The 15817-nt window shown below is 43.2% G+C and overlaps 2 protein-coding genes across 3 annotated transcripts in view; one reads left to right on the top strand and one right to left on the bottom strand.

Annotated features, from left to right (window-relative positions):
• The first annotated feature begins 946 nt into the window (after nt 1–946).
• Nucleotides 947–10299, top strand: LOC310799089 (uncharacterized protein). Its single transcript, XM_083661651.1, has 6 exons — nt 947–1025; nt 1317–1400; nt 3545–3583; nt 4638–4799; nt 7593–7676; nt 8778–10299. The coding sequence occupies exons 1-6, from the start codon at nt 963–965 to the stop codon at nt 9279–9281; spliced, it is 936 nt and encodes a 311-aa protein (XP_083517777.1). The 5' UTR covers nt 947–962; the 3' UTR covers nt 9282–10299.
• Nucleotides 10300–13071: 2772 nt separating this feature from the next.
• The window catches only part of avil (advillin), a 15967-nt gene continuing 13221 nt past the window's right edge, over nt 13072–15817 (bottom strand). For both annotated transcript variants that reach the window (XM_083661650.1, XM_083661649.1), the window contains exons 19-20: nt 15093–15203; nt 13072–13642 (exon numbers count right to left, since the gene is read on the bottom strand). In XM_083661650.1, coding sequence (XP_083517776.1) covers nt 13529–13642; nt 15093–15203 — 225 coding nt within the window. In that variant the 3' untranslated portion in view covers nt 13072–13528. The remainder of the gene's footprint in view (nt 13643–15092; nt 15204–15817) is intronic.

The raw sequence follows: 15817 nt of genomic DNA on the forward strand, positions 1-15817 counted from the left end.
TTGTGCTTGTAAATGACAGATCCCGGGTTCGATAATAGCCTTGCCTGTGCTGCCTGTAACCATCGTTGCATTGCATTCTGGGGTATTGAGGCTACTGCATGTCAGTGGATAATGTCTGCCTCTTTTCTAATCTAATCAATTTCTAATCATGTGAGAATTGTTTCAATTGTTGGGTCTAAATTTAAGAGCGTCTACCTGCTCTATGCACCCTGAGATAAATCTTGTTGTGATTTGGCATATAAATAATGATTCTCCCTGTACAATAATACAACGAATCAGCGTGACGTCACTTGACACCCAGAAATGCGGAACCCCGCGGCAGTTAGTTTAGTTGTGCCAAACAAACGTTAATATCTCAAAAACTATACATGACATCGCTTATATTTTGACATTCTGAGTGAGAGCAGAAGTAGCTCAAGAGTTTGATGTATAATGCATGTCGACTCGTGTTAAACTTGTGTGAACTGTCGCAGTTTTTAAAATGTAAACAGAGTTAGCTGACTAGAGTCAGACAATCAAGCCTCGCGCCACTTGGGCTCCATAGGGTCCCATTGCCGTTCCGTATGTGTCAAACTGTCTCCACAAAGTGCTATCTATCTATGCATCAAGCAAATACATACATGTTATATCATCACTCACATGAGTCAATGGGTCCACATCTGAACTACACAAAAGAACCGCACGTTCCCACCGTTCCAAAGCCGGCGGCTCTCTCTCTCGGGTGAACGTCATAGTTTTATTTTGTCCATGCGCTTGTGGTAGGCGGACTTAAAGACAGTTTGGACCCGGTGGCCTTCCGTAGATCACTCACGGCTTCGTCGGCTTGGGCGTCGTCATTGCACTTCTTCAGTCACTGCTGTCTCGGAAACAAACACAACGCAAGTCCTTGGCGAGCTTGGCGAGCTTTCTAATTTCCGTCAGACAAAATGCATTCAGTAACGCTGGACAGAAACGGCTCTCCGATGAAAAGGACGCTTTCTCGGGGATTGAGCGAGGACGAGTCGCTTCGCAGCATTATAAAAGAGGTGAGAGGAAACCAGAAATCACGACGTCGTTGTCTGAGATTTGTTTACAAAGGCGGAGGGTCGCTTTTGAGTCACCCTTGCTCATTCTCAGTAATTTTCCACGATATTAATATTGCGTTAACCTTAGATCGTTGAGTAAACTGGGTGTAAAGTTAAGTTGAACTTACAGAGATGGTTCAATGAACATTATAGGGCCCAATATGCCCAGGTTACCTCTCCATCAGTTTCCTGTCAGGCTGTGGCTCCACTAGGCTGTGATGTTTACTCTTTTCTTGGTTGTCTTCTTATCAGAGTGAAAGTTCATCCAGGCGTCTGACACGCAGCGACAGCAGATGCGGCACCCTGAAGAGGACGAGTGACAGCCAGCCGAGCCAGGTAGGCTCCAAGTCATTCTGTGTCAACTTAATAGGACCCATTATAATATATCAGAGGCAGTGTTTAGGACTTAACTTAAGCTATGCTGCTGCCCACACAGATAATAGAATTACAAACAGGAATGCTGGGAAGATGTGCAGCCTACATGTGTGCGTGTTCCACAGGCATATGTGGGTTTCCTTTTGGATTGGGAACTACCCCAGTTGAGTGACGTCACACCCGAATTTAAACACTCGGGTAAACCAGCCAGGGTTAACTCTAGCCAGGCTAGCAATACCAGTTGATAAACAACACATTTCACGGTATTTTGCACATAGAAACACTGTAGTAACATGCCCACAGATAGAAATGAGAAAGTACTTTGTATCAGTGATTAAATGAGACACAACATCAGACAGAATTGCTAATAAACAGTATTTACTACAACTTTTACTACTGTTGAAGAGCCGACCTGCCATCTTGGATTTTGAGGTCGTCGCTGGTGAGGCCCCCCCGATCTCTCAGCATAGGAAATCTCAGGGCAGGTAACGTCACAGGGAGCGTTCCTGACCTTTGAACCATGAGATTCCTAGTTCCCAGTACAAATGGAATGGCCCAATAGCCCTCAGGCGCAATTCTCCGCTTGCATGATGGCTAACATGCTGGAAAAACGCCCTCTTACCTTACTGTTTGAAAACTTGTGGAATCTCGTGTTGGGCATTAAACTGAACTTATTTCTGCATTCTGAAGGTTTCAGTGGAACAAAATTAACACATCAGAATCCTAGTTGCTTCAAAAAGTTAGTTATTTATTGTTTTAAAATACAAAGTTTGATAAAAAGCGGCTAGTTCTTTGGGACCGGACACTCTGAATGCGCACTGGCGGTCTTAATAAAATAAGACGTTTACCTTTATACAGGGGGAGTCTCACTGAGAGCAATGCTTTCTTTTTCAGGAGTGCCCTGTTCACATTCACACCTGGAAGCTGTTTTTAATTTTATTTATTTATTTGAGAGACAATGCACATTAATGAATATGACTGTAAATACGCTAGTGTTAGCCAGATGGCTAATTTTCAACTGCTGTGCCTTGGAACTCCAGTTAGAATTGCCATTGCCTCACACACAGACAGGAGTATTAACCCTAACATACATGTCTGATGGTGGGAAGAAACCGGAGCACCAGGAGGAAACCCACATGAACACGAGGAGAACATGCAAACTCTACACAGAAAGGACCTGGGACGGACCAGAGTTTGAACCCAGGAACGTCTTGCTGTGAGGCAGCAGCCCTAAACACTGAGCCACCGTGCAGTCTAAAAAGCATCAGATCTGGGTCAGATGTGATGGGGAAATCAGAATTGGGACACTATTAGCTGCAGTACTCTTCCTTTCTCCAGCTAGCTACAATGGCTGCACATGTTGCCTGCCCTCGTTTTCTGCCTTCTGGATCAACTTGAGAGTTGAGACTGTCACAAATTGTGTGTGTGTGTGCGCGTGTGTGTGTGTGTGTGTGTGTGTGTGTGTGTGTGTGTGTGTGTGTGTGTGTGTGTGTGTGTGTGTGTGTGTGTGTGTGTGTGAACAACAAAGTTTGAATGAAGTCTTTGTCTTTGTCTTTATTTAAGATCCCCCATTAGCTACAGCAGAGCTGCAGCTATTCTTCCTGGGGTCAAACAACTTGCATAGTTTCAAGACATCAAACAATTTGCATAGTTTCAATCACATACAAAATTTACATTCTGTGTAGAAAATACATTCTGTACAAACGGTACAGTTTTGGATATTACATACATACATACTGTACCTTTCAAGGTATTGCATACATCAGAAATACCTACATATCATTACAGATGTGTAGAATATACATAAACTACATCACATATTATGTATATATACCATTACCATATCTTATATATATAATTATACATATAACTATTACCATCACCATATATATTATATATTATCACAGTAGTAAGTGCTGTTTTACCAAGAATGTAAAATGTTTTTTGCTTTTCTTCTGTGTAATATATGTGGGAAGGGTGTTCCATTCCTGCATACCTCTAAAGTCCTACATGGCCTCGCATAAAATGTTTGTCTTCCCTTCTTCTGTATTTTACTCTGCAAAGTCATGTAGCTAATGATATGTTTCGTTGTTTTTTACTTTCAGCATTCTGACCCAGACCTCTTCAAGGGGCTCCCAGAAATGGTGACTACCGTAGTTGTTATTTATTCTGATTATTTTCTTAAAACCACTGCATAATTTACAATTCTATAAAAAATAACATACAACATTTTTTAAGTAACGTTTGCAGCAAATAAATGTAACAAAACTCATAACCCTACCGGCTTCCCACCCGCAGACACGGCCAATTGTGTCTGGGAGAACATCTGACCAAAGCCAGAAGTATTCAGCTGGTGTCGTTATGACAATCAATCTCTGCAGCTGTGAGGTCAATGCATTTAATGCTGCTGTGACAGTTTGAGTTCCTTTAACAAGGGTTTTTCCACTGCTGACAGGGAAAATGCCCAAGTTGCACCAAGACTCAAACATATTTGTACCGGCGCGCACGCATGTACGAGAGAGAGAGAGGCACGGTAATAATGATACCATTAGACAACTATAGACGGTTTTCACCAGAGCGCAACCCCACAGCACTTCCTTTTTCTCAGCATTCGGCAAACTGCAGAAATATTCAGTCGACATCGTTACTTTTGTTTTCGCTGCTCAGCTGTATAGACGGTTTTCACGGAATGGTCAGTCCTGCACTTGAATATTTTTTTTTCTTTTATGTCCATAGCAAACACTGCAACAGGAAGTGAGCGAGGGTTCAATTTAGAATGTTTTTGTTGTCAAGTTTGTTTATGTTTATGTTTATTTATTTAGCACACATTAAAACAGTGCAAGGAGGGAACGAAGCCCACAGGCCTTTTCCGGAGTTCCACCCCTATCAACAATCATAATCGTACAATCATAATCAATAATCAATAAGTTAAAACCGTCTATAATAAGTAACAGCAAGCATAAGTAGTAACAGTAATGCAGTTATGACAGTAGTAACAGTAGCAGCTGTAATAAGAACAGGTCTAAAAATAGTAATGGCAGTGGTCCAGGATCCATAGCGTCTGCTTCCATAGCTCCTGAGACACAAAGACTCCGGGAAGAAGTCAAGTTAGTAAAGATGCACGAATGGGACATGAATGTGAAACGGATATGGCTCAGTGTGTCTTTAAATGTGTGAAATGTTTTGTTTGTGACGTAGCTGGAGCTGCAGGCCAGCTACGACGAGGTGGTGCAGGAGCTGCGCGGGCTGGAGGTGGAGCGAGAGACTCTGCTGTTCCAGGTGGACGTCCTGCAGGACACGCTGGAGAGCGTGGAGGAGCTGCTGGCTGAGGCCCAAAGGGAAGCCCGACAGGCCAACACGGTGCGTGTAGGCATGAGCAACACGACACGCGACAGGGCTCGACTCTAAGGGCTGTTTTCACACTGAAAGGGAGCAAGTGTGAAAAACACCCTAATGCTGTGTGCCCACATAGCGTTTGTCAGCGTTTTTTGTTTTTTTTGGTAGAAAAAGCACTGCCTGGATCGCTTTTTGTGGGGAGAAATAAAAGCAGATGATAACGTCACCTCACCTGCTGCTAGCTTACTAACCAGCTGCTTAGCCGTCATTGCGATTGGACCGGCTGGGAAAAGCGGTTCACGTCGCCCAGCGACTGAAAGTTTGACCATTTCTCCGCTTTTGAAAGTGCTTCGCTCTGAGGGGGGGAAATGCTGCTGCAGCGCTTCTGTGCACCTGGCGGCCGCTTCCCGCTGCCTTTACTGAGGAAAGGGTGCTGGCGCTGAGAAAGAAACACTATGTGGACACACAGCCTGAGGACACCATGGTGTTTTCACACTTGGTCCCTTTCAGCCCGCCAAGCAAACTCAGACCTAATTAGTCAGCATTTCTTTTGCACATATTATGTGAACACTCCAAAATAGCTTAACCCCTCTGAGGAGAACTGAACTCAGACCTCCTCTGGAGGTGGTCTGAGTTTGGTTCACTTCACCTGTGCAGTGTGAACACAAAGAGCTCCAGGTTCACTTATCTCATTTTTGCCTCTTTGCTCCTAACAATTTAAATTCCTGAGTTCTACCTCTTGTGTCTATTTTCTGTTTACTGGTTGATACTCCTAATGTTGCAGTAAGGCACTTCTGTGTCGGTAACAGAACTTAACATACCTACATTGGTTTAATGTGGCAATAAAGTATGTTAGAACAAGGTTTTTGAAAGATGTCTCTTTTCTCCAATACATACAATATAGTGCAAGACAAGTTTAACAGCAGACATCTTGTTCCAAGTGAAAACTACCCATAATCCAGGACTGAGGCCCCATCAGTGCTGAAGTGGACCAGAAAGAGAACTGAGTCCTCTTTCAAATGAACTGACAATGTGAACGCAAAAAGAACCGAGACCCCTTTCTGTTGGTCCACTTTTTGGTCCACTTAAAGAGGACTGAGTTTGGTTAGTTTAAAAAGGACTATATGGGAAAACACCCGAACGCTTAGCTTTACTCAGGCCACATCAAGGCATTCAACATTTCCCATGGGCTCCTGTTAGTCTTCTTTGTCTTTCTAATGTGAAGTTGTGTATTTTTGTTCCAACTAAAGCCTTTGACACACTGTGATTTTGGGCCGTCCCAGATGAAAGATGACCCAACGTGAAAGAAACGTGGACATACATCTTTGTGGACATGTCTCTTTGGTCGTGGCTACAAAAACGCTCGTCTTGCGTCGCGCAGTGAGAGAGGTTCAAAGATGGCCGTTGTCAAAGACTTGTGACCAAAGATAGCTTTTCTGACAGTGTCAGAAATTTAGGGTGACAGGCTAACGACGGCGTCTGATAACAACCATCAGAAATTCCGCATGATCATATCAGTAGACTATAGACGCTAGATACCAGTAGGCTAATAAACAGTTAACATTACCTCTCACAAACTTGGCCACGACCGCGTCCACATTCTTCTCCTCCTCCTCCTCCTCCTCGCATGTTTTTCCAGACACATAAATTCCAATTTGCAAAGGCTCCATTCTTGCTAAGCTTTGTCAGTTCATTGTTGACATTTCTACCAGACAACTGTGGCGCACATTGATTGATGCGTAGCTGCGGTGCGCTCTGCTGACGTTTGATTATAGACCCTTCTCACGGGGGCCATTTTGTGTCAAAAAGGCAGGGTTAACACAGGTGCAAGCAAAACACTAATGAGGGTTTCAAACTTCATTAGGCCTTGCCACACTGATCCGTGGTGTCTGTCCGTGTGCGTTCATTTCTCTGTTCACTTCCATTCATTTTCAATGACAACTGTCCGACTGTCCGTGGAGCACTCAGAAGCGTACGTATCCAGAAAATTTGCATACATTTTGATGGACAGAAAGTTGAAGAGGGATGAACTTTTTCTGGACGGACGTATCGGATGGTCGGATGGTCGGATAGTCACTGTCCGTTTAGCCAATCAGAGTCGAGGTCTCGAGAGGAGGCGTTCCGAGATTTGTTTCAACTTTTCAAAGAAGATGGCCGAGGCGGTGAACGAGGCTATAAGGGATTCCCCAGCAAAATGAGTAAAATTGTGTGATTTCACTAGGATTTCAGTGACTAGAAGTTAGTCCAAGGGGAGAATGTAGTGCATGTACTTCTCTCCAGTTATCTGCACATGATCTACATTATATTATACTCGCGCTGTTCATGTCATTTGCATCGAGTCACATTTCCAAGGAGCTGCACGCAGGCTGCGCAGGCACGCTCACCGGCCGCGGAGCAGCCGCGCCGCTTTCGGCGAGGGGTTTGACGTAGACTCAGTTCTCATCGGACAGACATATGTCCGTTCAATAATTCTGTCCATTTTCTGACGGATCAGTGTGGCCAAGGCCTTAGTGTTTTGCGCGCACCGGTCTTCATTCTGCCTTTTTGACACAGAATGGCCCCCGTGAAAAGGGTCTATTGCCTGCTGATTGACAGGTGTTGATGGAGAGACGTGCATCATAGCCAGTAGGTGTCATCGTACAGTCTACACACACATCAAACCTGATGTCCTACCCAGGTTTATTAGATCCAACGTTGCACAGTGTGGCCTGCAATAATCTTACAGTGTGTAGAGGGCTTTAGTATGAACATTGCTGTAACCTGTAAGCAAGACTGTGAGCGTAACCTGTCTGCTGTCCTCTCTTGATGCCTGTGTAGGAGGCGGAGCACGAGAGAGTGGCCAAGAGGAAGCTGGAGAACACCGTCTGCTCTCTGATGCGAGAGGTGGAGAGATTAAACGAGGTAATGAGGCTGCTGGAAGGAAACATAACATTATTTGACACAGGCACAAGCTTCCTGAAGGAAGACTGACTCATCAAGACTGACTACTCCCTTTTTAATGCATGCCAACTGTTGTGTAACAGTTTGTCAAGGGAGGGTTGACTGGTTCCAACGTCGGGTTTACTGAAAGTGACGTGTGTGTGTGTCAGGAACACTTCATCATAACAACTGAATTGGATAAATTCAGGGCTTGCGCATTATATGAATTACACAGCTTGTTCCAAGGTTGAAATGTTTTTAAAACTGAACCAACCTCAACCTGAAATTTCACTTTGATCCACTGAGCTGTGAAATTACGCATTTCTGGTTTATCCACTGACCTAAATGATATGGACAGAGCTATCCCATTGATCGTGGTCTCCCGTTTGGAGTTGAAATGGTGGCCGTCGCCATCTTGATTTTTCCACAGCAGAGTGGGAGGGAATGGGTTGAGTCCTTGCACAGCTCACGTGAGATGGGGGTTTCCCAGAGCCGCAGCTCCGCCTGCTATTGGTCCGTGATCGGCAAGCTGCGCGATCACTGGACAGGCGACCCCTTTCCTATCATCTATTTTACTCCAAATGGGCGAGTTATATAACACATTACCCCCCTACAGTTGTTATGAAAAGGTGAAATTAGCTATAGAGACCAAAACCGTGTTTCGCCCCTGACTGGAAAGATGTTTAATCCTGTTACAAAGTCGGGCATTTTAACATGGGCGGAATGCCTACTGCCCCCGACACCTAGTGGCCATTCGAGGAACTACAGCTTTTCAATTCACTTCTGCATCATCAGAGGGAAGCCGGGGGGGTTGGCCACTGGGTTTAACACGATATTTCAAAATAAAATGTCACGTGTCTGTTGATCGGTCACAAATTACACATGTTTATATGCAAGGTGTAGGCTGGCAGTATGACAACAACTGCAAAAGGCCAATTTTGTACAAACTATATGTAATTAGATCAAACTTAATTCCACAAGTGTAGCCATTACCACCAGCTCTAAGTCCCGCACAAGAAATTTCACAATTTGACGTTAAGGGAGACTTCATTAACTAACAAATCATTTCATTTGTCTTTGCAGGAGAGGAGCAGCACTGTTCCAGTGAGCGCCCTTGTTGATGAGCATGAAGGAGAGGATGAGGCGAGGAGACACGAGCAGCAAGTGCAAAAAGAGGCAGGGGAGCACAGTCAGGTCGCACACAGAGAAGGGGAAGACTCCTGCCTGGGTGCAGCTCTCCCTGAAAACCAGGTGGGGCAGAGCGAAGAGGCAGAAGATGAAGGACGCCCCCTGACCAAGCTCAACAAGATCATCGGTCAGACCGTTGGACAGATGCCTACTCTGGCACTGGAGAGCCTGTTGTCTCCAGACGGGGTCCTGACGAGGCCTTGCCAGAGCAACGTGGACGACGGGAACAACGACACGGACAGCTTAAGTGCCTACGAGGATGCGTCTGCCGAGACCCCGGGGCAAGGCAGCGGGGGCTTTCCAGGCGAAACGCCGGAGCTGCCGGACGACGAAGAGGACGGGGATCCAGCCAACAACAGCCAAGCACCAAACCCCAACGATTCTTGCATTCTGTCTTAAGTTGATTCATTTTGCCGTTTGGTTTTATTGGGGAAAAGTTTGAAGAGTGTGATTGATCCGTTAAACAAAAAAATCTGCTCTTGGACTTGCAGCTTATCCAGTTGATCTGATATTTATATCTTTTTCTTTTTTTAAAGATTATTTTTCTGGACTTTTGCCTTTAATATGATAGTTTGTACAGTAGAGATAGACAGGGAAGATTAGCAGAGAGAGGGGGGTTATGACATAGATCCCAGGCCAGATTTGAACCCAGGACATCACAGTTGCGCCTTTGACCGCTAGGTCGCCCCCCCCGATATTTATAGTCTTATCAAACTTAAAGAGCATGGTGCAGGTTAGAGACCACTTAGTTTGCATTAATATGCAGGACTTTATGTAGCAGTTAGGATTCTCTCTTTCACGCGCACACGAAAATCCGCAAATCGAACATAACACGTGAGGTTCCCTCGGACCGTTACCTCCGTATGCCGAGTGTCTGTTATCCGCCGGTCTGAGGCGGATAACAGACACTCGGGCCCTGAGACCAGTCTGCAGCCGGGTTACATCGGCTGACACGGTCGATCGGCTGTGCGGTCTCTGGTTCTCCAAAATTATATTTAAAAATAGGCGTCATTTTGAAAAACCGATTGCATATTGGGGGTCTACTAGTTTCAGTACTAGTTACGTTTGACTAGTGAAACTATTAAAACTTCATAAAGTACCATATTAGCCATAGATAGAGCCCAAACTAAACAGTTGCCTTGGGGAAAAAATGGCGTCGCAGATTATTCTCCTGCTTGCTTCAGTGTCGAAATGCATTCTGGGCAGTGTTGAGTTATCGTACCAGAGGGTCAAAATGATCGTTTTTGGAGGTAAATTATTGTACAAATACAATAATTATCGTACGTCTGGCACTCGCTGATTCTGGGTGTTTTGGAAAAGGTTCTGCTGTACACATTGACTGTATATTAGCCCGAGTGACGTCACAGGTGTTATCTGCCCAGATGGCGTTTTTTTTTTAGCACGTGCATTATAATGCCACCTTTTTATCCATATTTATGGAGGCATGTATTAATTTTGTTTTTGTTTTTTGGGGGTATTTTCATAAGAATCTTGAGGCCTAACTGTAAATTAAGCTGCACCACGCTCTTTAAAGGCTAACAATAACTTTTGGAGTTGTGGTAATACACTGTAGTATGATAATCTTGTTAGCTATCAAAATCTACCAAGTTAATTTTTAGGTTCACAACAAAGAAACACTCAGGATCCAGGTGGTTTTCAAGGTGGTGTGCGTAATGATTGCTTAGTATCATTTGCCAATCATTCCTTTCCATATCTGAACAAGGTTGATCAAGGTGCAAATACTCTTACATGCTGTTTTGACCCTCTGGCAATCTGCTAGGAAAGGCTGTTTGCATACTCAGAGGTGAGCTGTCAAGACACAAAACTACATTTACCTGTGCACAAAATACAGGGTTCCCACGGGTCCTTGAAAGTGTGAAGTGAATTTGAGAAAGAAGAATCAAGGCTTTGAAAGTGTTTGAGAATAGACATAAAGAGACGTGTCATTGGAAAGTGCTTGGATTTATATATTTTGTGCAAGAAATTGAAGTTCTTTGGCTATTTATTATTTCACACATCCAAATCTCTCTCTTTTTAATTGTTGGCTGTGAGCTTCTGTAAAGCCCGTAGTTCTCATTATGAAAATTATGTGTTGTAACTGTAATTAACCTTGGTCCATGTCTTAAACTATGGCATGATGTTGAGTCCTTGAATTTGAGGAAGGGGGGCTGGAAACTCCTGGAAAAGTCCTTGGATTTGATGTTTAAGAAGGCGTGGGAACCTTGAAAATAATACAGTGAGCTCCAAAAGTACATGCACATGAACTCTGATGTTGCCCTCATGTTACTTTGGAGGTGGAAATTACAGTGAGGTTACAGTACAGATCGTCATTGCATAGATATGTTCAAAGGAGAATCTGAAGAGGGAAGTTTTTTTGGATTTCCGACTTTTAGAATTCCTTCCTATACTAAGAATTTTAGACTAAAAGCCAAAAAAATACTGCTTTTCTTTCTAAATATATTGATTGCTTGGCATGCCAAAATGGGGTGACAATATACAAGTAGGGCTGTATTTTGTTACCTGTTCATCTGATACACGTGAATTATTGTGGGATTGAACATCCACAGTTAGATGTCTGTCTCTGTTTTTAGGTCATGTAGTGATGTACTGTCAAACCGGTATAAGGGAAAGGATTTATTTTATAAATGGAAGGGAATACTTTTCAATATTTGTACTGCCTCATTTGCCTGCTATTCACAAGAACATTTATTTGTAACTTTCAGAAGGTCTTAATACCTCTCCTGTCTCATTTTGAGAATCAAGGACAATTGATTTGGCTGAATTTGCACTTTTTCAAGTTCTTGTATTGTGGCAGAATTTTGTCAAATTGCATTCGAATAAACATTCCCTTTATAATAAAAACCTGCCTGGGAGAAATAAACAGCTGGCCCACTGTTTGCTGTCTTTTCTCTGCTCGCATGGTCTTTTGTTTGCACACAGTGAAACTTGATGAAATGGGTCTTGTTGGACATCTGCAATCGTCTGCTGTTTGTGTACACTGTATTTGTATGACTAACTTTTCAATGGAGTTTTGATATTTTGTTTTTGAATATGAAAAAAAATCTTATGTTTGAGGCGAAGTCAAAGAATTTACCTTTTCCACTCACTGGTGGTTTGCATGTTGCCTAAGAATGTTCTTTGATTTTCAATATGCACACGTATTCATTGGTGTAATTTATTTGTACTTTAGCACGCAGTACTTCTACAAATATATTCAATCATACTTTCAACTAATAAGTTACAGATAATCAACGTCAAAAAGGCTGTTTTAAAAAGGATTTTGATTTTTATATGTTTGCAAATCATATATTGTACAGTAATGCCCTGATTTTCAGTTTAATCTTTTGCTAAATTAAGAAACCTATTAAGCACTGTAAGGGCTCGCAGTTTTGACTGAACATAGCATGCAACACTCGCGTCTCTTCAAAGAAATTAAGATAGCAAATTTCATAACTAATAACATACAGTGGAATATGAATGTACATTTTAAACAGAAACCATGGTGTGGGGTTAAGTGTTCAAAGCTTTTGTTTAGAGTTTGTATTCTGTCATTTGTAGTTTTGCTCTGCTCAGTTTTCCACGTGCTTCTTCTCTGGACTTGTTCTTATAGTCAACCTAAGCTACTGTTGGTGCACATTGCTAATGGTCAGTTAGCTATTCATACTAGCTATTTAGCATGGACACAAGCTGCTCGGATCACATGTTCTAAGTCTGTACCTCATAAAGAAATCACATTATTTTAGAATGTCACCTGCTCTGGTCAAATTGCTGTAGAAGATGTTTACTGTAACAACAAAACTGTTTTGTATTTTATTTCCACACAGCGTTGCAAAACATACTATGTCCCCTACTATACTGTACTTTTTCGATGCATTTTATGGGTCTAAATATTTTCTGGCTTGTCCAAAGCTTGCGAATTCAATGTTCAGATACATATAAGTGACTCATATTTCTGCATTTAATTGGAACTACATCCAAGAAATATCAAAATAAAATATTTTAAAAAGTACATGTATTGGTGTTGATTAGTTTGTTTGTTTTTGTAAATGTAACTGCCAAAATCAGGGAACATCATGAAGTAATAGAGCATTGGGCTCCCATGGGCCACCAGGACAGCTTCAGTAGTTCTGCAACACATATCTGAGTAGTAGAAGCAGTAGTAGTAGGCCTACTATATTAATCAAGTGCCTATGGCTAGCTATCCTCTCTAACAATTTCAGAATTATTGACTCCAACAACAGACGATCATTGTCCATGCATAATCTTTTCACAAGTGGAACTCTTATTTTTCAGATATAAATTGTGAAGCACCAGGGAAATGTGATTAACTTGGGGTGGGCAACATTATTTTTCACGAAACATTTTCACTGTGGTCAACATGTAGGAAGCACATGAGTCTGGTCGGTTCCTAGCTGATGTTTCTCACAATAATAGCACTTCAGATCGCTTTATTTGATACTGAGAGTGTCCAAATAACATTATTACAAGAGCTTGTAAGGAAACGTATCCCTGAACTGGACAACATAAGGCACAGGTAAAAAAAAAAAGAAAAAAAAGCTGACATAAAGTGACTTTCCATCAGCTTTAACTAATAATGGCTTATTTCAAACTTAGAAAATTCGCTTTGTTTCTGTCACCAAATCTCGTCAAAACAACCCTTTCTCTTTCTTGATGCTCAGTTGTTTCCACTGTGGCAGGCCTCCAAACTGCTCTTTGGTGATCCCAAATATGTCTTGGAAGTCTGAGTCGGAGAGGTGTTTCTGAAAAGCAGTTCACAGTTTAGTAAGACAAAACAGTTGACAAACATTTTTACTTAAAAGAGAAGGAATTACCAGCATCTGGCTCAAAGACACTTTAAGAGGGTCGAACCACTATAACCACCCTGTTGCTCCTCAGTTCATTTTGTAGACAGTTGAGAATGAGATCACATTATTTTTCATGTAGTTGTTCTCTCCTTTGGATCTTACTTTAAATGTATAAATATCTTTCACGATCCCTAGGAAATCATTCTAATTCAGGGAGATGAATCATGCCATCATTGTGACCGTTGCAAATATCAGTAATTTGTTTAACATCTGAAAAGATAGTAAATGTATACAACCACAAGTTGTGTTGTGACATGAAACAATCAGAAAGCGGGTAAATGGTTGTTCAATGCAATAGATTATGTGTTTGATTAGGTTGCTAGACAATTTGATGTGTAGAGGAAAATTCAGCACACTGTTTCATTGGGCAGAACTAATAATAAATGTAATAAGAATAAATATTGCCTCCGCCAATGAGGTTATGTTTTCGGTGTTTGTCTTATGGATCACAGAATTACAGAAAAACTACTGTGCCGTTTTTCATTAAATTTGTGGGAAGAGTAGCATGGGCCAAGGAACAACCCATTACATTTGGGAGTGGAACAGACTAGACTATTGACCTTGTGCCTGTCTAGTTTTCAGGGTATTCACTGTATGGCATGGATCTACACTTTTCATGTTTTTCACACCAAAACAGTCTGCACGCACAAGGCCTAGAATGGAGGATCATGGGTAAGGCCATCTGCAGAGGTTATGCACACAAATGAAAGTATCCAAAACAAACTGAAAGTCCTGATCCTATGCACTGTCTGCAACAATAAGTAGTTAGATCATGCAGAATGTGTACAACAGGTGCACAAAGATGGCGGCCTGCAGGAGCGGTATCGTTCAGACCCTTCGTCTCCATCATACCATGGTAGCCACACCCAGGTTCAACCCTCCCTTCCTTCTCTCTGTCTGATCCAGCACAGAGCCTGGAACTTGACTAGAGAGACTCTGATCCAGCACAGAGCCTGGAACTTGACTAGAGAGAGTCTGATCCAGCACAGAGCCTGGGACTTGACTAGAGAGACTCTGATCCAGCACAGAGAACTTGACTAGAGAGACTCTGATCCAGCACAGAGCCTGGAACTTGACTAGAGAGAGTTTGATCCAGCACACAGCCTGGAACTTGACTAGAGAGACTCTGATCCAGCACAGAGCCTGGAACTTGACTAGAGAGAGTCTGATCCAGCACAGAGCCTGGGACTTGACTAGAGAGACTCTGATCCAGCACAGAGAACTTGACTAGAGAGACTCTGATCCAGCACACAGCCTGGAACTTGACTAGAGAGAGTGCTCATTATTCATTTCCAACCCACAGGCCAATCGTTGTGCACCTGTTCCCTTCACACACACAAACTACCTCCTTGTGGACAGGGTCGACCCCCTCGGGCAGATCACTGGCTTGCCTGTTGACCAAAGCTTCTGCCGGGAAAGACTGGAAGATTCTCTCAGTCTCAGCACAGTCCTGCTCCTGGGATGTCATCAAATGAAAGAGATAGACATTTTGAATTGATGTTGTTTGTCATCAGCTAGCAGCACTAATCACATGGGGGGGGGGGGAGTTACGGCAGTGGCACTTTTTCCCCTCCCTTTTTCTCCCAATTGTTCATGGCCAATGTCCCCTGTCTAAGTGGGCCCCGTCGTTGCTCCACCGCCTCTGCCGACTCTCACGTCTCCTCCGATACATGTGGATTTGCCAGCTGCTTCTTTTCACCTGACAGCGAGGTGTTTCACTGGGAAGCACGTGCGGAAGAACATGTTATTCGCCCCCAGTTGCCCTCCCCGCTGAACAGGTGCCCCGAGCGACCAGAGGAAGCGCTAGTGCAGCGACCAGGACGCATACCCTTTACTTGTCTTGACTTCCCACCCGCAGACATGACCAATTATGTCAGTTAATGGACGCCCCACCAAGCCGGTGGCAACAACGGGGGCGTGACCCTGGGACCCTCGTGTTGGTAGGCAAGGGAATAGACCACCACACCAAACGGGGCGGGCGGCCCCCCGGCAGTGACACTTGATTAACTTATTTTCCACTTTTGGGTCACGGGATGTATAGTTTTTGACTTCTGTCAGCATTTTGTGTTT

This window comes from Poromitra crassiceps (genome assembly GCF_964638095.1).
Source record: "Poromitra crassiceps genome assembly, chromosome: 27".
NCBI classification, from domain to species: domain Eukaryota; kingdom Metazoa; phylum Chordata; class Actinopteri; order Beryciformes; family Melamphaidae; genus Poromitra; species Poromitra crassiceps.